General features: G+C 52.2%; 1 protein-coding gene across 2 annotated transcripts; it reads right to left on the bottom strand.

Annotated features, from left to right (window-relative positions):
• Positions 1–115: 115 nt before the first annotated feature.
• On the bottom strand, positions 116–20,001 carry WIPI1 (WD repeat domain, phosphoinositide interacting 1). 2 transcript variants are annotated; one of them, XM_005526653.2, is made up of 13 exons: positions 19,872–20,001; positions 18,007–18,089; positions 16,618–16,787; positions 13,022–13,118; positions 9,700–9,797; positions 8,583–8,675; positions 8,271–8,341; positions 7,488–7,595; positions 6,964–7,128; positions 6,727–6,834; positions 5,289–5,410; positions 4,582–4,682; positions 116–653 (listed from the first exon to the last, which is right to left on the bottom strand). In XM_005526653.2, exons 1-13 carry the CDS (start codon positions 19,940–19,942, stop codon positions 606–608), a joined length of 1,335 nt encoding a protein of 444 aa, XP_005526710.1. In that variant the 5' UTR covers positions 19,943–20,001; the 3' UTR covers positions 116–605. The 2 variants fall into 2 exon arrangements, with proteins under 2 accessions (XP_005526710.1, XP_014111352.1); XM_014255877.2 differs by lacking the exon at positions 19,872–20,001 and adding an exon at positions 18,908–19,677.
• Between the last annotated feature and the right edge of the window lie 5,130 nt (positions 20,002–25,131).

Raw genomic sequence — 25,131 nt, 5'->3', positions numbered from 1 at the left:
GCCATAGGAGGACTTGTGTGGACTCACCAGGTGTGCTGCCCTCGCCCCAGCCCCCAAAACCCCTGCCCAAACTTAATCCAGGCTGATTTAGGGCCCCAAAAAGTACAGCAGGAGCTGCCAGGGACAGACTGTGACTTTATTCTGTCTTTCAGCATAGCAAATGGCATCTTCTCTAATATCACTGCAAAAATACTTTGCCTGGGTTAAAGTAGTCTGTATATACTGTACAAAGACATAAGTTTAATATCTCTTCCTATAAGTACATTTATACACATGAAACAGCATAAATTAGAAAAGGGACAAATGGGTATATAAAATTCTGGTTACATACAAATCTGATTAAATTAGCATTTACACTGTGGTTCTAACATAGAGTTTGTTAAATAGAGCCATGTGCATACAGTACATTGACACCCCACCCAGACACAAATTAAAACAGGGGCTAAAAGGGCCAGGTGTTCATTTACACAGAGGAAAAAGTGTGGCCCACCTTAATTTATATTTTTTTTCTCATCTTGGGGACTCACAGATCTGTTCTTCGAAACTCCTGGCTTTTCCAAAGCACCTCCCAGCAGCTGTCCTAAGCGTGGATGTTTTGCTTCTCCTCATGACCTCTTCGCCTTGCCTGGCTGACCTCCACGGCACAAGATTATCTACCAAAATCAAAACAGAAGGGCCTTACTTTTCCCAGCACCAGGGAGCGTTTCCAGTTGGTTTTACGCACACGGGAGGAGCAGGGGGAGGGATGTCCCGCAGTGTTTTACTTTCCATTCAAAGGCAAATTGGTGAGAGGTTTATTTATTTGCTCTCCCCCTCCCCAAATTTACAGTCCTGGGAACAGGAACCATCTGGCTCAGTGATAAGCGTGTCTGGCCTCTGGCTGGCACTGGGCAGAGCAGAGCCAGGCTTTGGGCAGTGCAGTTCCTGGGGGTGAAGTGCATTTGCCTCACCAAGTGCTCCCAAAAAGCTCAGCTCTGGCGTGGCTGGAGGGAAGGGTTTGTGCTGGGTATCCCTGCGTCACTCTGGGGTCTCCAGATGGATCCCAGAGTTAAACTCCAACAGGTTAGACAGGATTAGGGGAGGGAAAGCCCAGCCTAAACAGCAGCAAAGCCAGGAAAGTGAAAGAGGAGGCAGGAGCAGAGAGGAACAGACAGCAGCAGGACCCTGATTCACCTCCCACCTCAGACCCTGGGGAAATTGTGCCCCTGCTCCTGAGTGAGGCAGGGGCAGCCCTGGCATAGATCTGCCCCAGCTCCAGCCTTGCCAGACCTGGAAGGGATGTGAACCCCACAGCTCCTGGTCTCTGCCAGCTCCTCCTCCCAGCTCTGTCTCTCCAGGAGCTGCAGGACCATCACTGGCCAGGTTTCCAGGCACAAGCACTGACACTGGATGGCACAATTCCCAAGGGACCTCAGATAATGTACTGATAAGCTGAGCTTAATCCTGCAAGCCCCAGCTGCCCAAAATGCCAGTCTGAGCTATAAGGGCAGGAGCCAGGTTCTGCCAAACTCCCTCATCCCCTGTGAACCATAATTACAAGTAGAGCCTCACTGGTAAATCTGTGGCCTTCCCTCTGCTACCAGCCAGCTGTTAAAAAATAATCACTTAAAATAATTAAGTGTCCATATCCATGCAACAGAATGAGGGAAAGACCATCCAGCAAACAGCCAGGAGGAATCTGGGCCAATGCTGCTTCCAGAGATGTATCTGCAACCTGGTTTCTTGTATCAACATCTGTGGTCTGGAGCAGCTGAGGGGTGTGTGGACCCCATGATAGGGTACTGATTTCTTCCCTCTTGTAGATCTCCCCGGATTTTTTCCCTCCTACAGGCAGCAGCATCCTTTGGCAGCACAGGAAGCTGCCCAAAATGTTTTGGAGCTGCCAAAAACTGATGGGAAAGAGATGGTTTTTAAGAGTGATGGAGTATCAGTGAGGGGAAGCTGCCTTTGAAGAGCTGATTACAGTCTCACTTGACTTAATGAAATATCTCTCCTGATAAAACCTTCACCTCTGGGTCCTGCAGCCAAATGCAGGATGGATCACCTATGCCTGGAAAGCACTGACCAATCTGCTGGAAGAAATCATCCCTCCTGTTGAATCCCAGAAGTTCTGGGGAGATCCCCTGGATGCACTCCCCAGCTGCACACAGGCCGTGCTGTTTGCAGAATCCTGTAGGATTTCTTCTGCCAAACCTCACAGCACTACCCCAAAACTGCAGTGCCCTGCCTGGCCCAAAACAACACACTCACTCCCTGCTACACCCGCAGAACAGGGGTGGCTGCTCAGGCAGGTGACCAGAAACAGCCCAAACTGCCACAATTCTGCAGCCACAGCTGGGTTTGCTCTCCCTACCCTGTAAAATCTGATCCTGCAGGGTGAGGGCTCTGCAGCCTCCTCCCTGCACATCCAGCACGGCACCCATGGCTTCAGCCCCCTCAGTAACACCTGAGTCCTTCCTGCTCAAGATCAGCAGTGACTTGGAGTGCTCAATCCACCCCATCCATGCAGGAATTGTCACTGAACTGGTTTAACCTCCTTCTGCAATCCTGGCACCAGCAGCAGCAACATCCACGCTCCCTATTCTGAGGCCACTTTTTACGAGTCCTCCTTGGGCTCCTCATCTCCTCTCTGTCCCTCCTTCCACTTAATGAACAGGCAGTGTTTGACAGATTTTATGTCAGGCTGAAGCTGGTTTTCCTCAGTCTTTAACAGCTGAGCCTCTGAAGTCTTGCTTGAGGTCAAGGGAAGACAAGAGGTTTCAAAATGGGGAGAAACTGTGGGGTTTAAGCACTGCTGTTTCTCCAGAACCATGTCTGAGTTCAAAGCCATACCATGGGCTGCGGGTGAATATTCCATTTTGTCACAAGTTTTGAGGTTTTTAAAAGTCTTTTTGTTGCACACTGGAAAACAAACAAAACCCTTCCCATGTTTCCGCAAAGCTGAACGCTGTCAAAACATTTTTGTTGGATAAGGTCAGGTTTTCTCTCCCTCCTTCTCTGCACAGGAGTGACCTGAAACCCCCTTCACTGAGACTGGAGACCTCAAGTGCTGAGAAAACAGCCAAGTTCAGTGAAATCCAGAGCATCCAAACATCCTGAGTGCTCCCACTGCGAGAGGCAAACCCCAAACCCAGGAGCGGGGGCTTTATCTGGGAGCTCCATTTGCTCAGCCTCCTTTATCAGGGAGTATTTTTGGAAAGCACCTTCCCTTCCCACACCACCTCCTCCCTAACAATACACATGTCACTGCTCTGTCAGGATAATGACAGGATTTGGAGGGATCAAAGTTCATTTCATAAAGCACCTGCTGTGGTGCAGCAGGGGTTTGGGGCTGCTTTCATCCAGCACAGTCCCAGCAGGAAGCCTCATTCAGGAGCAGCGTGATTCCTGCATGCTGGCATTTGCTTGTCCCCAAACCACGAGTTCAAGAGCAGGTTTAGCAGAAGGCAACAAAGGATTTCTCTCTGTCCCTGCTGCTCCTTCCAGGGGCCTGGGCCATCACCTTCTCGGTGGGCACACAGAGGGAGACATTTTAAATATCCTTCTTGAGTAATGGAGTTGGACAGCTGGGAAATTCCTGCTCCCAGTTTGCAGCAGGGAATGTTGCAGGTAAGGAGAGAAATAATCTGAGGTTGTGGGAGTTGAGCTGGGTTTAGGTGGTGCTGGCTCAAAGGGAGTCATGAGCCAGCCTCCTTTTATCTAAGTAAGACTTTGCCTCAGCTCAGAGGAAGGTGCCTCACAGAGGTCAGCTCAGCACATGGAACAAATCCTGGGATAAGGTTTGTACTTCCTCCTTTTCAGGCAAAACTCCAACAGCAGGATATGTAAAAATGAAGTAAGGAATTCCAAAAGCCTGCCAAGGCTGCAACCTGAAATCCATTACAATATTCTGCTGCATTACTGCTATGAAGACACCACTGATTACAACCAGATCATAGCACAGACCAACATTTGTCCAATTAGGGGTTAGGTACTTAATTAATGAGTGCAGAACAGGAAAAGGAGCTGGAATGACACTGCCAGGCTGAAGTTAAGATTGAAAAATCCACTAGCTCCTTCCAATGGTAACTGAGAAAGTGCCACATAAAAATCATAAAATGGCTTAGAACTCTGCTATTCCTTTCATCTCTGTACTTGGAAAAGGAGTTTCCTTCTCAGTTACCTTGGAAATGAAGAGACTGGTGAGGTTCAGGTATGTTCCAGCTGCATTCCATGAACTAACACAACTGACTGAAAATGCAACAGGGTATTAAGTTTTTATTTCTAAATTGTTCCAGTTAAAACTATTCCTGGTAATATTAGGAATCTGCTCAAGGCACAAAGGTTAGGTCTGGATCTGAACACCATTCAGCAAGTTTGTTCAGATCTATCTCTGCCTAGGTTTGATTGTTTTTGCCCCATCCCCAGCTGCTGTTTAGTGGAGGTGTCATTTTCCTGGCACTGTCCCTAGAACCCATTCAGTTATTTTAGGTTTCCCAGTGAGCTGGGACAAGGAGGGGGGCAATGGAATCTCTTCTGGGAGAGATTCTGCCTTCTTAGCATGAGGGCTGCACTGCAGGTTTAGGGGTCCCGAATGCTCACAGGAGGAAACTCATTCTCGTCGTCCAGACAGACTGGTCCAGTTGCAAACTCGTGCTCTGGGATAACCTCCCCACGCAGGGCTCCACCGTCCTCCGAGTAACCTGGCCAGGGGAAAACACAAGGAGTTACTGCAGGAAGGGGAAGGTGTCTCCATGGGCACTATGGATTATGGATGAGCTGCATGGTCAGCTCCCGTGGCAGCAGCTTTCCTCCTCCTGCCATGAACCTAAGCACCAATTTCAGAGTAAGATCTGCATTTGGATTTGGATGTTACACTTGGGAATATGATGAGATAGTCACCCAGTGTTTTCCTGCAGCAGTTTAGTGCAAGGTGTACCGGCTTCAGAGACTCTGAGGCCATCTCACCACAAAAACAGTGAGCCCTGACTTCTACACCCATGGTTCCAACTCCTGGAAACCACCTGGCAGCAGCTGCTGTCTGCCAAAGAGTTGTTCCTGCTCTGCCTTGGGCCTGTCTGTGGCACAGCTCGGCACAGGGAGCAGAGCTGGCACGGGAAGCAGAGCAGAAAACTCGTGCCCTGTTTTTTGTGGCAGGGGATGAACCAGGTGAGCTCCAAAGTCCTGCTGCCCCAGTGTGCAGTGCACTTGTGCTAATCCTGGACGAAACCTTGAATGTGGGATGCTTTCCACTTTGTCCCAGACGATTTTGTGGCTTCTGCCTGAGGAAGGGCAGATGTGGTGCTTACCTGGCATGGTCGAAGTTGAAGGCACTGTACTTTGTCTGGCTACAGTTGCTGCATAAGATTGAGGTACTGGAGGCTGAAGGTCGTTTTCTTTGTTCTCCTCCATCTTTCCTGAGCCAAGCAGACTAATTGTACAGACCAAGAGAGGGGAGAAGTGTTAGTTCTGATCCTGGCTGTTCCTCCCCAGCTCCAGCTAAGACAAGCCCATGCATCCACATCTCCTCGAAGCACATCACCCATCCCCATCCCTGCGTGCAGCAGCCCCAGCAGTGCTGTGGACAGGGGAGCATTGTGCTCCACAAGGAAAGCAGGGGGTGAAGAAGGAGATAGGGAAAGCACCACTTCAGCTGGAGGACAATGCTGGCATGGGAACAGAAGGGAACAGATTGACCACAAAAGCTTTAGGTTACAAAGGCAAACAGTGTTTCTAATCACAGAGGGGGCTCCGAAGGGCTTCCAACAGGAGCAGACTAGATGGGAAAAGCAGCCCTGGCTAGTTTAGGATGGAGTTTGAGCAGAGATATCGTATGATGTAATGTAACTCATGACCCAAGGGCCCTTTTCAGCCCTCTGATGCTCAGAGGAGCCCACATGACAAGGCTGGGGGCTGCGGGCGGCGCGCGCTGGACAGCGCAACTTTGAAGTGCTTTTGTTTTGTGGCTTTTCCAAAAGCTGCTGGCACTTTCCTGGCTGGCAGCCACCTCCCGGCCTGGAGCACATGTTACATCTCACCCCACCCCAAAGGCTTCACATCTGGAGCCAAGCAGCCCAGATGTGTGCGGGGGGGTTACGTGCTTAATGGGATTTGCATATGGACTGAACAGCGGTGGGGGAGGCTCTGTTTTCACAGAATCCCAGAATGATTTTGGTTGGAAAAGACCTCTAAGATCATCGAGCCCAACCTTTGACTGATCACCACCAGCTTGTCACCCAGACCAGAGCACTGAGGGTCACATCCAGTCATTCCTTGAACAACTCCAAGGACCCCACCACCTCCCTGGGCAGCCCCTTCCAATGCTTAACCACCCCTTCCAAGAAGAAATTCCTCTGCTTTGGCACTGGGCTGTTGTCACAGTGTCACTTCACACCATCCTACCCCCAGTCAGCTCTCCAGCACCCTCTCCAATCTGGAGAAGGTGCTCTGCTCTCCTGACACCACAATGGTCAGAGCTCTGCTGCTGGGGGCATCTCCTAAAGCACAGCCTGCCCAGTCCAAGCTGCCATGGCATCTGAGATGTCTCTGGTTTCTCCTGCACCAAGTCCTGTGTCCCTGCCTGCTGATGAGCTTCCCATCCACATCTGTCAGATCAGATAGCTCAAATAACAAACTCAGCTCTAACTTTCTTGCTCCTACAGCTCCATTTCGTGCTGCCAGGTGAGATTTCCCTTCATTTTTCAAAAGATCAGCCTCTGTATGAGGTGGGAGTGGAGGCAGAATTACCTGTGATTTTTAATTAAGACACACTCCCCTCCATCCTGCGGGTCCAGGTTATAGATGTAGAGATGTCCATCCGACGTCGTCACCAACAGCCGAGGCAGCTTCTGAATCCTGATGGGAAAAGCATCCTGAGGCCAAAAACCTCACACACACAGACACAGCAGCACCCACAGCACGTGCTCTGCAGGCAGGGGACGAGATAAGGCTGGCCTGGCCCGGGTCAGTAGGGTCAGTACGTACGTGGAGAGGGCACAGATGTTCCTCTGTCCGGAGATGTTCAGCCGGACGGTGGCAAAGGCTCGGTCCTGGCTCATCATGCCCGACACCTGGGCAGGGAGGTAGTTGGTAGCAGCCTGGAACATCTTTCCCATGTAACCACTCCAAGTTGGAGGCTCCTCTGGGCGGCTGAGGGGTCACAAAGCAGCGTCAGTGGGGTTGCCATGATCAGCGTGACAAAACATCAGGAACAGACCTGATCTCGCATGGGCAAAGGGTGTTTTGGAGCACCTGTACATTGTGCACCAGCTTGGCTGGAGTGGACAGAGAACAGCGGCACCTAATAAAGCCAGAGAGGCCTGGAGAGCCTGATAGCAAGGGTGCAGTGTGTGGCTTTTCCAAGGAATGAGTCCCTCAGGACACAGCTTGCAGCTGGTATTGCTCATGGAGAGAACGTGGTGAGAACACGGAGAGCAGCTGTGTAAACACAGACCTCTGAAGCAGAGACAGCCCTGGGGCAGGCAGGTTCAGCCAGGCTAATCCCTCACCTGTCTGTAAGGTGCTCCAGTTTGAAGATGTGCACGGTCTCTGTGTTGCTGGAGGCACAGAGGAACTGGGAGTCCATGCTGAACACCAGGGAGCTGATGTTCACATACCTAGAGCCAAGCAAGGACAGGACTGGTCACTCCACAGTGATCATTCAAGGGGAACTGCTGGGCTTGGCTCACAGAGGAGCGGATGGGCAGGAAGGAGACCCATCCATGGTGAGGATCACCCTGTACAGCTGCTGCTGAGCCTGTGGCCTCACTGAGCAATTCCCTAATCCCTTTGCTCAGCAGGCCTGGGAGCAGCCTCAAGCTAGTGACAAACAGCTAGAGAGGTGGAAATGTCCTTGCTTACAGAGCTGCCTGTGGAGGGACATCTGTGCCAGCCTCACTGCAGCTTCTGGTGCTGCAGAGACCAGGGAGGATATCCAAAGTGCTGAACAGTGGGATACAAACAGCATCTCCTGCACAGGTTCAGCAGGAATGAGGTCTCTGACAATTCCGGGGACTTCATTATTTCAAATAAGAAAAAAGGAAGGACAGAGTAAACGGAGTGACTCCATGTCTGTTCCCTGCCATCACCCTGTTCTGTGACACACTGAAGGGAATCAATGAGCTGGGCACAGCCTGGCACAGTGACATTTCCAGCCCATACATTTACTCATGTTTTCCTTCTGCTAAAGATGCCAAAGCCACCAGGATCTGACGTTGCCCTGTGTCCTTGTGTTTACATTTTGGCTCTGGGAGCCCTCTGTGTACTTGCCACTGGCAGAAGAATGAACTGACCTTTTCATCCCTCGCCGGAATTCATAGAGTTTTTGCCCCCCAGGAATGGAAAATACACGAATGACTGTGCCCTGCAAAAAATGCAAATGGAAATATCATGTAGGAGCAGGCCAAGGAGCCCGAGCCCTTTCCCTGACACACCCAGGAAACTCAGGACATGCAAAGGCTCCTCCTGTTTGCCAGCTGGGCTCAATCTGATCCCAATGCACTGACCAGTCATGGCCCTTCTGTGCTGGCTGTGTTTAAGAAGCGGCAGCTCAGGGGTGCTGATGCAGCCCTGGGCAGAGGGAAGGTATGCACAGCCACACTCACTTTTTCAGAAGCACTGGCCAACTTGGAGCCGGTGGAGTTGAAGGCGAGAGCGGCCAGAGGCCCATCGTGGGCAGGAATGGTGCAGGATGTTTTCTGTAAGGCACAAGGGAATGTGAGTGCAAAGGGACACACTGATCCTTGGACTGTGTGAGGGCAGAGTGTTCCTGCCTTGTACCCTGTCCACACCTGCTGATATGGATCCACAGGATCGTGTGCTACTGATGGTATCCCTTCAACATCCTCAGCAGTTTATCTCTGCCCTGCCTGGAGTTCATTCCCCACCTATTATGGTCACTGTGATTACAGGAAGCTCACCTCAGGGGCAGAGAACCTCAGCTCCCTGCCTCTCCAGGGTTCAGGATTGTGTCTGCACCCTCTGCAAAGCCTGGTCCTTCTCTGTCAGGATAAGAGCTGGCTTCCCTGCAATTCTCAGTGCTGCACAGCAGGTCCTGCTGCAGTGACACCACCCTGGTACCTGCAGGGAGCCCCAGCCCTCGCAGCACCTCTTGCAGCAGCAGCCTTTTGCAGAGCCCTGTGCTCTGCTCCTCCCCTGCTGCAGATCCTCAGCTCTCGCTGCACGTACGGAGCCACCAGCCTTATGTAACCCAAAGCCCTGGCATCAACAGCAGATAATCATGACCCTGCATCCAGCCAGGGAGAGATTTCCTAAGGGGACTTTGGACACTTTGCCCTCCTTGTGACTTTGGGTTCGGCATCCCTTCCAGCCCAGTGTGGCAAAGCGGCTGCTCCAGGTCCTGCGCTGTGCCTGGAGCAGCCCCAGCCCCCCTGACCCCCACTGGTCACATCATTCCCGTGGGATGGGCTGCTGATGCTCCCACAGCAACCCCCGTGTCAGCCTGGCAGCGGCCCTGGGGCTGCAGGGCAGTGGGTCACGTTTCCCTGAATATCATCCTGTGCTGGGAGATGCACGTCCTGATCTCAGAGCTGTCTGCTCCGAGCAAGGGGATACATCCAGATGTGCCTCGCAGGCAATTCCCTCGCACTCCAGCTCGGTGGAGTGTATTTATTCATCCTTCCCAAGGGCCCCGTTGGCTTTGCTGTGGCTCTGTTTGTTTTCAGCCCCTGCCGGTATCCAAAGGCCGAGCTTCGCACTTACCAAAGTATTTCCGTCGTAAAGCACGATCTCTCCGCTGGTCGCGCTGCCGGGATAAGCCAAGTAGGAGTTGGCGTGGTTGATGGAGAGAGCACACAGACCTGGCAGGGGGACAGGGACACGGCTGAGGCTGCGAGTGGGGGGAGGAGAGCACAGGGCACGGAGGGGACGTTCGGGCTCTGGCTCGTTCTGGGACTGCTCGGCCCCGGAGCGCTGGGAACAGCTCGGCCGTGGGGACATCTGCTGGTATGGGACAGAACGGCGGCTGTGCCCTGCCACCCTCCCTGAGCACAGGGAACCCAGATCCGGCTTTCCAGCATGCTCTGGGCTTTCCCTCTGCATTACCTCCCCGGGGAAGGCAGGAATAGGGGCACTGAACAGCGAAGGACATGTGGCTCTGAGGGCTGACAGCACTCCCGTCCAGCCACATCTGGACACGTCCAGATGTGCACAGGGTGTCGGTGCCGGGCTGGAAGCTCAGAGGAGCAGCCCAGCGTAGGTGCAGCCCCGTTGCAGCCTGGCTGAAGGCAGTGCCATTTCCTTCTGCTCTGAATGGAAAAGGGAAGCAGAGAAAGACAAAGGAAATACGCCAGATGTGCAGGGAGTTTCCGGCTGACAAGGAACTCGAACGTAGCGAAATTTGAAGCACAGGGGGAGTTCTTCCCCCCTAAGAGCCATCTGGTTTTGTGCCAACACGAGCACAAAGGTTCCCAAACGCTCCTTTCAAAGCGGGCAGGAATTACAGGATGAGACAGGGATGGATGGATACGTGTGTGGGTACATCCATCCGCTTGTCCCCCAGGTGACCTCGGAAAAGAGCATCTCTTCCTGCCTCTCGTTCAGCCCGGTGAATCCTGTCACATACGAAGCATACCTCGCTCGCTTCCTGCCGCACATCCGCGGGCTCACAGCCCTCCCAAACCCGCCTCAAGGCTCCAGCACGACCTGAGCGAGCTTCCTGAGCCGCGGCGGGGCTCGCACCTAACCCCACGTGCGGAGGAAGCGGCGGGGTTAAAGGCAGCAGCACAGCCACACACCGCACGTAGCCGCAGGACGGGTCGTGCCGTGCTAGCCCCGTGTCAGGACACGGCCCTGGCCCCCGCCCAGCAGCAGCGGGGAAGGATCGGCCGGAGCTCTCGTTTTAGGTCATTGTTTATAACCAAACAAAGAGACCGCAGCCGAGCCAGGAGCTGCAGGATCAGCCAGAGGCCCCGGGGATCCGCTCCCCGTCCGTCCAGAGGCGTGCACATCGTGCCAGGGATGGCGCACCGGGAGAGGCACGAGGAGCACGGCAGCAGCAAAGCGCGGACAATTAAAAGGCAATTAAAGAGGGAGGGATAGGAGGAAGGCAAAGATAGCCCAGAGACTGCTCCTGTGATGAGCATCCTGCTTTCTCCATCCCGCCCAGGCAGCACGGGGGGATCAGCGCAGCCCTTTCAGAGAGGATCAGGGAAGGCTGGAGCTAAACAAAGCGAGCTCTGAGCGCCGGGGTGAGTCAGCCGCTCCCTCTGCTCCTCTGGCCGGGAAAGCAGGCCAGGGGAAAACACACATGTGAGTGTACTGGGCTGACCTCAGGGACACACAAGGAACAAGGGTGACAGGGCCACAGGCAGCCTTTGAAGATGCTCCTCTCCCTGGTGCTTGCAGCGGTGGGCTCAGGGGGGAGGAGACAGGCTGGCACTGCTCAGATGGCACCTCTGGGAGTGCCACGTCACAGGCGGCTTCCTCAAGCACCATGGAAAAATGCTACAGTGTCTAGGAAGCCTGGCCTTGCCCTCCGGCCAGCAGGTCCAGGCACATCCAGGGCTTGGCAGGAGACACGTGAGGTGGTTCCCAAAGCTGCAGTCATTCCCAAGATGTGTCCCCACTGCACACACGTCACCCAAAGCACTGTGACCTCCTTGGTTCAAATGCTGCCCCTGACGTGAATCATATGAAAAATAACTGTGTCTTGGACACCGTGGGCATTTTCCTCTCCTACGTGGAGGAGGCTGGATCATGAGCCAGGTGCTGGCCAGGAACAGCCAGAGGTCTCACTGTGACTGGCCAGTGTGGCTGCAGCAAACCCTGGTCCTGCCTGTGCTCGTGTCACGGTGCCCAGGACACACACCTTAGGAGCTGGCACATTTTCCATGCTCTCCTACATCCCCACTCCTAAGCAAGTAGCACAAAGAGCAGTGAGGCTGGACTGCCCTGACCTACTGGACACACTGCCCTTGGGGTCAAACTTGGGACCAAAGCAGATGGCCCAGGGACAACAGGGGCACTGCACTTGTCACTCAGCTCATTTCAATGACAGCTGCTACACAGTAAAAAGGGTTTAAAACACTAAGCCCATATGAAGCCTGTGATCTGCAGCATCCCAGTCCTGCCCTGGCTGATTGCTGCTGCTCTTAAACCGTGACCTGATCCTCCAGCCCCTCTGCAGAACAGCTCCAGCCCTGGGTATCCCTGCCCATCCTGCTGCCGGGCCTTCTCAGGAAGGTTTTAAACTTTAATTATATTTGCAGCATTTAGCATGTTTAATCCACACAGAGAGCCCATCTGGAGTGACCTGAAGTAGGTCAGGGGAGCTGCTGGAAAGAGTATCCCTTGAAAGCCCCGAGGCCAAACGTGAGCACATCAGCAGCTTCCCAAGCACCCAGCCATGAAAGGATGCTGCAGCCCAAGCAGGACAGCGCAGCAACGCGGGCACCCGGCCAAGCTTCCCTCTCTGCTGCTAAAAATAGCTCCTCTCCCAGCAGCAGGAAAGCCGGATTCACCCTGTGCCACACACACAGGATCTGTGCTGCAGCCACCTGCCCTGCCCCTCGGGTTTGCAGCCTGCATGGAATAATAGCAGGGTGCAGCTCCTGGGAACTCCCTGGCAGGGACTGGTGCTGTGCCTGGCTGTGTGTTCCATCCCTGGTGATTACTTTGGGAGCTGATCCCAGGGTGAAGTCAGACCCTTCTGCCCATCTCTGCTCTCCTTTGATGCATCTGCTCTGGACGGAGCAGGGGTTTGCTCCAGGCAGGGCAGGGTTTTGCTCAGGACAGAGCTGGGTCACAGCACCAGGCCTGACAGAGCTCAAGGAGAGTCTGGACAATACTCTGGGCACAGGGTGGGATTGCTGGGATGGTGCTGTGCAGGGGAAGGAGCTGGATTCTGTCATCCTTGTGGGTGCCTTCCAACTCGGCTTATCCTGTGATTCTCCCAAGCCTGCCTGACAGCCTCCGTGCATTTCTGACTTCTGGATTAGGAAGCCCAGGCCACAGGCTGGTTTAAATTCTAACACAATGCTGTGGCTCTACAAAGCTCCCTTTCACACAGCTCTCCCATGCTCACCTGTTGTGTTGGGAGGTGTGTCCAGAATAGTCTTCAAAAGCTTCATGTCCTTGATGTTATGGATGTAAATTGACTCTTCCAGGCAGACCACCAGCCTCTGCAAGGACACAGGGGACATGCATAGAACCCCACTAGCACTGCCCCTGGCTGCTGCTCCCACACTTCCCAAACCCAAACCTTTGCTGTCAGACAAACTCAACAGGAATTTTCCACACACTGAAATGTAACAGAAACGGGATCTCTTCTGCTTCTCCATCCCCTCTCACATTTGGGTTTGTACAACTCTTGTTTTGAGTTTTTGCATCTGGTCTTGCTTTAGAGAGAAGACAAAACTTCATGACTTCTCTGCTCCTCCACATCTTCCACATCCCCAGGAACAGGAAGACCCATAGTGGTAACACCCCACCACAGGCCTTGATTGCCATCTATTCCTACCCCAACTTTTCTTTGCAGTTCTTAACAAATTACTTTTTTATCACAAAGTCCTGGCAGCAGAGAGGCTGCAATCCTGCTTGTCAGTGTGGCTCCAGATGGGAATACAGGCCCTTTGCCCTGACTTCTTCCTGATTTGGGAGACAACATGGAGGTGCTGGGTCCACCACTGCTGCTAAACTTAATGCATCTGTCCAGCACATTAATGCTTATTTTCCCATTTGGTGTTAGCAGAGAAGAAAGACTCTGCTTTATGTGCCCTGCAGAACTGCATAAACACAGAGCTGAGACTCATTTGTTCAGGGACAGTCACCCTTGTACCATCTTGGCTGAAAGGCTGGGATTAACCAAGTTTAGGTGTTTGTACCTCTCCTGCTGACCCTGCCAGGAACACCCATCCAGCCATGGGGAAGCCCTGGGCCACCACCTCTGTGGCCACTCAGCTTTGTGTCTCAGCTTGCTCCAGATCCCTGCGTGTCACCACGGAGGCTTTTTCAGAGAGGCTTTTTTTGGGACCAGGCTTTGGGTCTGGCTGAAGGGCTGAGCTTTGTAAGTCCAGCAAGTGCACAGCTTCACCTCCCTTAGTGCCAAGAGTCCGGAAGCACTAAAAACATCCCAATAAAAGCCTAAGCCCAGACCCCATCCATCCTGAAGTTGGAGCACCCAAATCCATGTCCAGGAAGCCTCCACCTCTTCAGAAATGAGGCCACTTATTTAGTATCTAAATGTGGAGCTTAGTCACTAACTTGAAACACCCACATTAAAAATCTCTGCCTTGCTCCACCATTACTCTCAGATCAAACTCTTTCCCACTTCTATTCCTGCTAACCACAGCATCTGGGGCTGTGTCAGAGCCATTTTGCATTTCCAGGAAGACTTTGCCTTTTCTACAGTAAGAGCCATCCACTTGCAAGCAGAGGAATATTTATACAGCTGATTTGGGCAAAGCCACCATGTGCTTTCCCAGAACGGGCTGCTCTTGATGTCCAGGTGAAGGGAGCTTTCCAGATGATGGCAAAACAGCAGCCAGAAAGGCTGGCACCCACAGGGACAAAATCCAGGAAAGTTTGGGAGGTGAAGAGGCAGAAGAGGCCTGGACAAGCTCAGCAGGATCTGGAGAGAGCTGGTTCACCCCTCCTGGCCTCCATGCAGCCCTGTGGCCATGTGGGGGTCACTGGGATGAGGTTTATCCTCACTGTGCACACAGACAGAGCCTCAGAGAAGGTGAGGTGAGGTGTGATTGCTACACAGGGTCAAGGCACTGCTAATTGTCCAAAATGTTACTTCCCACCAGCTTGTTCTGTAGTTTGACTGGATCAGGTCAGACAACTGAGCTGTATCTGGGGCTGAAATGGGTTTGGACACAGCCAGATAAACACCTCAAACATCTGCAAAGAGCTTAGCAGGGTTTCAGCAGTGAGGGAAAACCCAGGAGCCTCCCAGCAGTCCCAGAGCACAGCCTGATTCCTCCCTTTGAGACAAATCAGGATTTACCTTCACACACTTCAGAGTTATCATGGAGCTTGGAACTAAGAATTCCCACAACAACAACTGAGGGATTTGCTTGTTTGCACAATGAGGACTTTTTCGGAGAGGGAACAGACTGAAACATGCACCTTTTGTTTGAGACCTGCTCCTGGTTAATTTGTCACCATTTTCCTGACTTAATGCCTTGTCTGGGATTTGTCCTTCTGTGAACTTCCAATGGAGTGCAGCTTCCCTGCAGAAGCTCAGGTAAGAGTTTGTCACATGCAGAATCTGATGGCCACCAGTTTAAGTCCTGGATGCAAACTGAAATAATGATTTCTCTTCAACCTACCCAAATTGAGAAGGTTTAGATGGGACTTGAGGAAAAAGTTCTTCATGGAAAGGGCTATTAAGCATTGAACAAGCTGTTCAGGGCAGTGGTGGGGTCACCAACCCTGGAGGGATTAAAAAACTGTGTGGAAGTGGCACTTGGAACAGGGCTTAGTGGTGGCCTTGGCAGTGCTGGGGAATGGTTGGACTTGACGGTCTTATTGATATTTTCCAACCTAAATGACTCCATGATTCTGTGTTTCTAAACATCTGTAGCATCTTCAAATCCCTCCTGGTGCGTCTGTGGCACAGCCAGAGGATGAGCTCAGCCCAGGATTTGATCCCCAGCTCATAATGCAGCCAAGAAATGTGGATGCACAGCTGGTTCTGTGCATCACCTTCAGGCAGCTCCAGAGCAGCACACAGGGAGCAGCCTGAACTTATTTTATTCACACCAATCTCCTAGAGCTGCTCAGCAGAACCTCCCAGTTTATTTTTACACACACACACATCTATCTGCAATTCAAAGGAAGTCTCTTGTTTGCCAGTTTCACTGTAAGCTTAAGCGAAAAAAATCAATTTAGGACAGATTTAATTGTAGTACAGGAACTCCTGGTCAAAGACAGCTTTACTGGAAGCTCAGCCCAGAGAGCCTCACTGCAGGTCTCACTGTTGCTAACTGAGGAGAGGCTGATTATATACAATTACCCAGACTGCTTATTTCTTCATTGTAAAATGTCCTCTGCTTCTTAGGGCATATACTTGGAAAATAATTATGGATAAAAAGATGACTTAAAATCCTCCAAAAGAGCTCAGGGCAGCATGAGGCTGTGTCACATCACAAAGTAACACTCTGAAAGCCTCACTGTAAGTGGCCTGAATGGGTTTTATACCTTTAAAACTAAAACAAGGCTGCTAGCAGTACTTGGAAAGCAGCTTTTTGCCTTATCCATAGAATTCCAGATACTCCTGGGTTTTTGTAACCAACTTTGAAGGTCTCGAGATGGCAGAGGTGGGCCTGAAGTCAGAACGTGGAATCCAAGGGAGGGAGCAACATGAAAAGGTGTTTATTTGGCAGAGCTCTGTCCTGAACACACAAGAAGGCAGATGACAAAAAGCCTTTGTGCAACTGCCACCAAAACAAGGCCTTGGCCTCCTTTTCCTGAAGGAAACAGCGGTGGCAGATGATACCACAGCCCTGCAACTCCTGTCAGAGGCCTCTCAAGTGGGGCTGGGAGGAGAGCACAGCCACCCACCCTTCCAATCCCCCTCACAGCCTCCCTGCAAACCTCCCCAGGCTGCTCCCAGCTGGAAAGGCAAAAGCAGCAAAGAGCCAGAGTGGGATAACTCTGGATAACCCCTCTCACCTGCCGGTTCAGCCGGATGGACAGGATTTTACTGGAATAGCTGTAGTTGCAGATCTCTGTCCCTTTCTTGAAGTGGTAGACATTCATTTGCTGTGGCTTGGCATGGCTGACCACAACCACAAGGCTGCTGGAGAACAGACGCTCCACAATGTAAACATCTGGGATTTCATCTGGGCACACAAGGAGAGCAAGGCAGAGCCTTCAGCTTGGCTCGACTGCAGCAACAAGAGTCAGCTCAAGAGGGGATTGGGTTGGAAAGCTCTGTGCTAAGGTGTCCAACATCATTTTTGTGAAAATTTTCTCATGCCTGGCACAAAGCAATTAGGTCAGAGCAGGAAGGGGTTAAAGAACCTTTCCCTGAAGGCAGAAATGAAGTTCTATTTGACAGTGCTGCTGTGCCTCTCTCTCCTGGGCAGGGCCCAGCTGAAGATAATCCTCAGGCACTCCAGCTGCACTAGATCCTTGGGAAGGGAATATAAAGGGGAGAGCTCCCTGCCTGTGGTCAGGGACTTTTCTGGGGTGTGTGAGGGTTTGTTAAGGTAAGGCAGGACCTGGTTGTGGCTTGGTGTTTCTCCCAGCCTCCCTGGGGAAGCAAACAGTGCTGGTGTTTGGGATGACTCCTGCTGTGTGGAGAAGGCACCAGTGCAATGCTGCTGGTGGCTCTGTACCTAAATCCCTGGAGACTGCAATTTCCAGTGTGCCCAGCCCTGAGTGATGCTCAGTTTGGGCTGGGCTGCGTTGGATGAACAAAGGCTGCCCCACAACTGTCATGTGGGACTGGTTGTGCCTCAGCCCATCAACCTGAGTGTGTCACCAGCAGGGACCTGTTTCCCCTTGCCTGACTCTGGGAAAGGAGCCTGGACCCTGCCCCAGATGAGGCAGCTGTGTCTGACTGCTGAGGCTCCTTCTGCAGCCACTGGAGAACATATTCACTGGCTGAACACATCCAGCTGGGAAGTGTTATCCTCAGTGCATCTCAGCTGAAGCATTTCTGGCCTGAAGCAGCCTGGAGTCCCTGCTCCATGAGGCCAGGCTTGTTTTGGGCTGTTCAGTGTGTGTTGCATGCTGCTGTGAGCACAGCTAAGAGCTGCAGGCCTGCTGGGAATGACCTTCTTTACATGGAAAACCTGTTAAAAACATCTTGGTTGTAAATACCACACTGGATTAAAAGCCTGGGAGTTATCCAGCAGCTGTGCTGGAAGCCTGTGGGCTGCTGCCCGTGTACCTGAAACATTCCAGTGGGAAATTGCCTCTGGATGCTGCGCTGCAGCAGAAGCTGCTGCTGTCACAATGACAGCAGTGGAAAAGAAGTGGGGCTCTAACAAAGGACTCCCATGGATTTCAAGTACTGCTGGTCAATATTCCTCCCCAGGGAAACAGGAGACTTACTGCTTTCATGGACCTGGTCCAGTTGCTCCACAGAACTTAAGGAGAAAAGTCTGTATCCAGTTGTGGTTCCAATTGCCAGGGAGCTGCAAAGACAAAGCAAAAACCTGCTGGTTCAGGGCTGGAGCTCTCCAGGTGACAGCAAGAGTCCCTGCAGGGATGGTGTACTGGTTTCCACTGGGATGAGGATTTTTTGTCATATTAGCTTGTATGAAGCTGTGTTTTGGCTTTGTCCTGAACACAGGGTTGGTAACCTGGGGATGTTTTTGTTGTTGCTGAGCTGTGCTTGCACAGTCAAGGCTTTTTCTGCTCCTCACGCCTCCAGTGACGAGGCTGGGAGGGCACAAGGAGTTGGGAAGGGACACAGCCAGGCCAGCTGACCCCAGGGACATCCCAGGCCCTCCAAGCTCAGGAGATAAAGAGGGAGAAATAAGGAGGAAGGGGAGGACATTTGGAGTGATGGCCTTTGTCCTCGCTGTTGTGTGTGATGCAGCCCTGCTGTCCCAGGGATGGCTGAGCCCCTGCCTGCCACGGGAAGTGTGGAATGAATTCCTTGTTCTGCTTTGCTTGCATGTGTGGCTTTTGCTTTAATTATTAATCTGTCTTTTCTCAGCCTGTGAGTTTTCTCACTTTTACTCTTTTGGTTCTCTTTCCACCTCACTGAGTGAGGAGTTGGCTGGGGTTAAACCCTGACATTGGGGGAATGAGCAGTTCCTGGCACAGTGGTCTGTGAAGGCACAATTTCAGGTTCCAACCTAAATAATACAGAGTACCAAACTCAGAAATCCAGTTTTCCATCTGAGGCTGTTGCAACCTACAGAAGGCAAGTATCTCTCTGAGAGAGAAAACTCATCTCTTCCTACAGCCCTGTGGCTGCTGGAGGAGCAAACAGGTACAGATCTACCTGGGAGGGTGCAGGCAGGACCCATGGGTCACAGAAGGGGCTGTTTCCTCAGCCAGGGGCTGATCCACCTGTACTGCCACAGCGACTTATCCCGCCTGTGGAAGCTTTGTTCTCACTGCTAAGCCCAGTGGGCAGAGTCTTGTCAAGCGCTGTCTCTGCCCAGTTCCAGATGTAGTAAGCAGCAAGATCTAGGTCTTGAGCTAGCGTCCAGCCCATAATAGCAGCGTGCAGCGTTTGTAGTGGTGGCAGCGACCAGCAGCTTCACGTCAGCAGAGCATCCACATCCCTCAAAGCAGCCTTTGTTCGGGCCCACTAATGCAAAGGAAACGGCGTTTCCAGGTGTGAATGAGGCTCATATCTCTGATTCTTATCTCGTTCCCCACGGTCTGGGCCGATCCGGCTGCCACATCCGTGTGTGGCTCGCTGCTTCGGGAGGTTTTTGCTGTCCCGGTTGGGAACGGTGAGCGCAGGTCAGCGGGGCTGGGGCTGCCCGGAACGCGGCTGTTCCCCCGAGCTGGGCCGGGCTCCGGCACGGGCCGCTCGCCGAGAGCCTCCGGGGGGGTTTTGGTGGCCCTGGGCAACCCGCCACCTCACAAGTGGCCACACACCCTCTCAGCAGACAAAGCCCTGGGGGAACGCCGCTGCCCTGAGCATCCCAAGCGCTTCCCGAGCTGCGGGGGAGGCAAAGCCCAGCGACCGCTCCCAATTCCGCCTCCCCGGGCTCGCCGAGCCCCAGCCGGGCCCTCGGTGGGTGCTGCGGCCGGAGGGGCTCCGGTTGGGATGGAGCACCACGGCCCGTGTGTGTGCGGCCAAGGGGGGGTTCCGCGGGGCCGTCCCTGTGGGGACCTGTCGCGCCACGGGGGCGCTGGCACCCGCCCCGCTCCGGGCCGCGGGGCCGGACCAACCCCGCCCGGCGCGGCCCGGCCGCCGTCGCCCCCCGCCCCGCGGCGCCCGCCCCGCTTACGTGCAGTCCTGGTTGTAGGAGAAGCAGCTGAGCGCCGCGGGCGCCCCCGGGGCCTCGGCCGCGGCCTCCATGGAGCGGGCGCGGCGCCTCGGCCGCTGCGGCCCCCGCGCCCGCCCCGGCCCCGCTCCGCCGCCGCACGGGCGGTGCCGCCACCCATTGGCTCGCTCGCCGCTGATGGACGCGCGGAGCGACCTATCGAATGAGGAGCAGGCGGGGAGGGCCCGCCCCCCGGAGTGGCGGAACCGCCTCCCATTGGCTGGCGGCGCGGAGCAGCCGCGCGGGGCCACGTGGTGATGTTGTGGTTGCATCAGACGGGAACGGCGACAGCGGGGGGACACGGCGACAACGGGCTGCTGCAGCGGCCCGAGGTGGCCTCAAGGAAGGCTTGGGCGGGGGAAAGTGATGGTGACGCCGTGGTGACACCGCTGAGCGGAAAACAAGTCAGTCCGCCTCTCCACATCCTCGGCTAAACGGTGCTTTGGAGAGTTGTTTTCACCTCTTTACAGCACTGACATCCTAAAGCTAACGGCGTTTGTGCATCGTTCCTGTGCTTAACACCGCTGCTGTCGTGGCAGGGGCAAATCTACCGGGGGAAACACAAATGAAAACAAACCTCCGAGCCAGTCACTAAATGACAAATATTCCAGGAGTCAGTGCAATGACATTAGCAGTGCACAGAAACGCCGGGGCAGAGCCTGCAAACCCCCTAATTAGATGAGTAATCCTCATGTGAGTGCTGAAGTCATTGGCCCCAGATCACTTGATGTGCACCACAGGACTTCTGGAAAAAGAGCCACATGCAATACCATCTCCGTGAGGCAGAGTCCATGTGGACACATATATCTGCCTGGATTAATCCCCCTCTGCAGCATGGGGGCCTTGGAGTGCCCGTAATATTCCCCTGTGAGCGAGTTTGAAGGCTGCAGCAGTGAAGATGATTGATTTTGGGGAGGAAGTAGGAAAACACAAATCTTCAAAACACCATTTTGGAGGGAGGTGGATGGTGGATCATCCCTGGGACTCAAAGCACATGAGTGACACTGCAGGAGAATTTAAAGACATCATGTTTGGGGGGGAAAATGTCTTCTTTTCCAAGGGGCCTAGTGGGAAGTTCTAATAAAACCCAAATATGAAATAAAAAAAGCTGGTTTTTGCATGTTCTAAAGCTGTCCCTGTGGGTCAGCATAGTTTGATTTTGAAACAGGGACGTCAGACAGGAAGTGGGGTTGTGGAGCAGGAAAAAATTTAAAAACAAAACAAAGCCCTCCAACAAACAAAACCAGGGAGACAGTGTCTTGTGTTTCAAAAAAAACCCAACCAGTTTCTGAGCAACAACAGCTGGATGTTTGCTGCTTGGGAAATCACCATGGTTTTAAAATGAAACCTTGATAAAGCACCCGAGACTTGGGTAACACAATTAATTTTGCAGCTTGACTGATGCAACCGTGTTGGTCAATCCTCCTTTGAGCTCACTGCCTGCAATGGGTGTTTGATCAGCAGAGGTGGGAGAAGCAGGGAGTTCTCTGCTGGAGTGTGGAAAGTGTTGGTGGCCACTGGGAGCAGCCATGTCACCAGGATGGATGTAAAGTCAGGGCAAGCTGCTCCTCGGGCTGGAAAAGCCCTTGGAAATCTCAGGATCTGTGCTCTGGAACATTGGAGCAGTTGGGTTCTGGGTGTGAAATTGAAGCTGGGGTGCTCTGTGTGGAAAATGTGAGTCTTTCTGGTAAAGAGATGAGGTGTCCCTGGTGTCTGAAACATAAAGAAATAGCTGAAGTGATTCTTCAGGAATACAGCTTTGGAGGGAGGTGGTAATTAGGGTAGTAGTTAAATCCCAAGATATTTCTTGGGTTCTGAGTGTATGTCACACCTGGGGAAAATGGTCTGGCAAGGCCAGCAGAGAGCCCTGCCAGCCACCAGAAAGACAGTCCTTGTGCTGATGCATGTGTTTGCTGGGAAGAATATATCAGGAATTGGCTTCCTTTTCCTGACAATCCTGTGACTGAAGTAACTATTGACAGTAACAACCTCAACTCAGTCATTAACTCCAAACCCAGTCCAGAGTGTGACCATTTGATCTGAAATGTTTTCCAGTGCAGAAAACGTGGTGTGAGGGATGTTGGTTTGTGATCTCCACCCTGGGTGTTTGTACTGAAACCTGAAAGAGGAAACAGAGGTGAGGAAGCTGGGAAACCATTGCAGTGCCCAGAAGGGCCTCTCCCAGCCACGGCATCCTGCGTGCTCCCATTCCATGTGGGAATGGTTTGGTAGTTTTTGAGAGCTTTTAGGCTTTTCCCTAGCTCAGAGTTTAAATTCCAGCTAAGTTCTTCCCTCTCAGATAAAGCCTGCTCCCACTGATAAGTCTGGTATTTTAAATCTGCTACAGGAAAATAAAAAGGTTTTGGCAGAGCTAGATCAGTTAAATATCTTTATATCCTTCACTGGATTTCCTGATAACCAGAAGGCTGTTCAGGGACCACAGCCTTGCAGGGTAAAAATAGGCAAAAGGTGAACATGTAATAAAGAGAACAAGTGTTTCTAAGAGCAAGGAAACCACTTTTTCCTGTGGAAGGAGTGGGAAGAGGTGGCACAGACATTGCTGTGCTCTTTTTTGTCACCCGTCCCGAGTGTATGGAGCAGGTGGAGGAAGAAGAAGGGGCTGCACCCCGACCTTTAGGAGCTTTAACACATGAAGTGTCAGTGCTGGCTGGTTTAGGATTCAGAGAGACAATAAATGCTGCCATCTGGTGCCCCGAGCATCACATCACAGATCATCACACATCATCACACATCACACATCACATCACACCAGGCTCGTTCAGTCCTGCTCTTTGGATTATCCAACGTTTCCTGCTCCTCCACCAGCAGGAACAAGACATCAGAGACTCGAGCAGCGCTGCTAATGGAATGCTAGAGAAGGGAAAGTGGAATTTATTCGGAATTTATACCTGCACTCTCGTGCTTTGGTGAGTTACTTGTTGTTTCTGTCAGGGCAGGTAGGGAGATTTTTCCTCTTATGCAATGGAAGTGTCAAGAAAGCAGAGAGCTGGATTAATTGTCAGAGGCCATTCTGAGTTTGGAAGAATCCTGATGACAAGGTGGAGGTACCACAGAAGTCATCACTTCAAAGCTTTCATTTTTTTATATCACGAGTCCTGTATTAAATATAAAAATGTGGGGAAGTAAAAAACAGTGGGCAGAACACATTTGTGAGAGTCACCAGCAAGATTGGCTTGTCTTGCTAAATTGTCTGGACAGGTTCTAACATGGCATGGGGAGAGGAAGTGGGACACAGGGGAGATGTGTGTGCCACGTGCACAGGGAAGTGTCATTGCCCTCTGTTTAAGGTACAGAAATTGGGAAGGGTTCATGGAGACATGTGCTGGCACTGGCAACAGCCAGGGTGAGGGAGGAACAGGAGCAGTCATGGCAGAGTCCACAGCCAGTCTGGATGTCACCAAGGCTTTGTGAGCTTTGCTCTTGGCACTTGTTCCTCTTCTGTTTCAGCTGATGACCCTGTCCCAGGTCCTGCCAGGGAGGGAAGGTCCTGCTGCTGTGCTTGGGAGCAGCCCTTGCAAACGTGCTTGATGAGGTCAGGGGAGAGCTCACAACTGGATGTTGCATTTCCTTGTAAGTTGGATTAATGCTCCTTATCTTGTCCTGGCTCTGGCAAATGCTCCATTTCCCTAAGTAGCATTAGGACATCACATTTGCCCCAGTCATGGATTGTCTCACTGGGGGCCTGACACTGCTCACAGAAGTGACAAGGGTGGCTCATCCTCCTGGCTCTTTGGGGTGCACGCCGGACTCTTTAAAGTCTTGGAGTGTTTTCAGCTGAGAATCGTAAGAGCTGTACCACAGAGAGCAAAGGGGTTAAAACTGGAAGGGGGAGAGAGAAACTTTTGCCTTCCCTTTAACTTTTGGATACAGCACTAATTGTAATTCCTCTGTAATTATCTAAAGATCAAAAAATGTTCTGACGTGAGAGATCAGAATAAGTTGCATTATGAGAGGGAGACTGGGAACACACAGAGGTCCTGACAGCCAGAGGAACGTCGGGTTCCCACACAGCCTGGTGTGACCAGAGCAGGGAGCAGCTGGGAGGGAGGACCTTGGGAGAGGCAGGCTCACTGCCCGAGGTCTTAGCACAGATTTATCACCTGGGGGACTTTCTCCCCTTCCATGCTAGTGAAGACAAGGAGGGGTTTGGAGGAGAAGTGGCACAAAATGTTGGTGTAATAAATGCACTAATAGCAGAGTTCAAACAGAGAGTGCAGGGCAGCATCTGCAGTGCCCACAGAGCCAAGGGAGCCTCCATCCCTGTGGATGCCATGTCCTGACTTCTTTTGCCAGCCACACTGGATCAGTTCTGGATTGAAGCTTGTTGAAGTAGTTCAATTACAGATCCCCATTACTGGAGCATGCAAACCTCTCATGAGCTTGGATTCATGCTCAGCCCAGAAAGTGCTTTTATCCTCATTGTGCTGGAGATGGAGAGAGGCTAAATGACTTCCACAGGAGAGGCTGGAAATCAGTAGGAGAGCCGGAATCTAGAGGTGCATCTCTTAATCATCTTGCTGCTTCAGATGTGTTACAGCTGGAGAATGAAAAAAGGCTCTATCATTTTCCTCTGGGCACACAGCGCGGGCCGAGCGAGCCTGAGCTGACATTTCAAAGACCTTTTGTTTTTCAAGTGGGTTCCTTCCATCTGGGAAAATGCTCTATTATCTTAGGGGGAGGGAGGGTAGCAACTTGCCTCAGAAATGGCTCGATTCTGTAGCCAGTTTGTTAGATGTCGGGCCAGACATTGTTTGGATGTCAGTCCAGACCAAGGAGAGTGGATCTGACCAATGTGTTTACTTTGCCACCTGCTTTCAGAGAAAAGCACATAAGCAAATTAAAATGTTTTGAATGCTTTTATTCGTGCATTTATCTTGCAGGAGAACTGTGTCCCAGATGATACTCGGAGAGGGAGCTCTCACCAGACTGTGTTAAAAGCACAAGAACTGAGGATTCTTTTCAATGGGGGTATTTACATTCTGTTACAAAAGAAACACTGGGAGTATTTCACAGGCATTCCCGGAAAAGAAGTCGGCAGTAGCTGCACACTATCTCAGTGCTCTTTAATTTGGTTTGTGTCAGATCTCAAAGTCAAGAATCACATTTGCAGATGCTTGGGCAGTTCATGAACTGCTGAGGCTGCCCAGAGGTTGTATAAAGTTAATGATGCAGAACAAAGCCTGTTCATATCCAAACTGCAGGA

This window comes from Pseudopodoces humilis, chromosome 21 (assembly GCF_049639895.1).
Source record: "Pseudopodoces humilis isolate 2021_Gansu_Grassland_sample_001 chromosome 21, ASM4963989v1, whole genome shotgun sequence".
NCBI lineage: Eukaryota > Metazoa > Chordata > Aves > Passeriformes > Paridae > Pseudopodoces > Pseudopodoces humilis.
Note: the sequence above shows the minus strand (reverse complement) of the source record. Positions and strands in the feature narration are given on the sequence as shown.

Bases quoted from the DNA above. Each gene is read 5' to 3' on its own strand.
- WIPI1 (XM_005526653.2), bottom strand. From the start codon at position 19,942: ATGGAGGCCGCGGCCGAGGCCCCGGGGGCGCCCGCGGCGCTCAGCTGC. The intron at 9,798-13,021 runs GTGAGCATGGGA...TCCCCCTGCCAG, and splicing joins CACACCTCCCAACACAACAG to GTCTGTGTGCTCTCTCCATC. The intron at 8,342-8,582 runs GTGAGTGTGGCT...CATTTTTTGCAG, and splicing joins TGGCCAGTGCTTCTGAAAAA to GGCACAGTCATTCGTGTATT.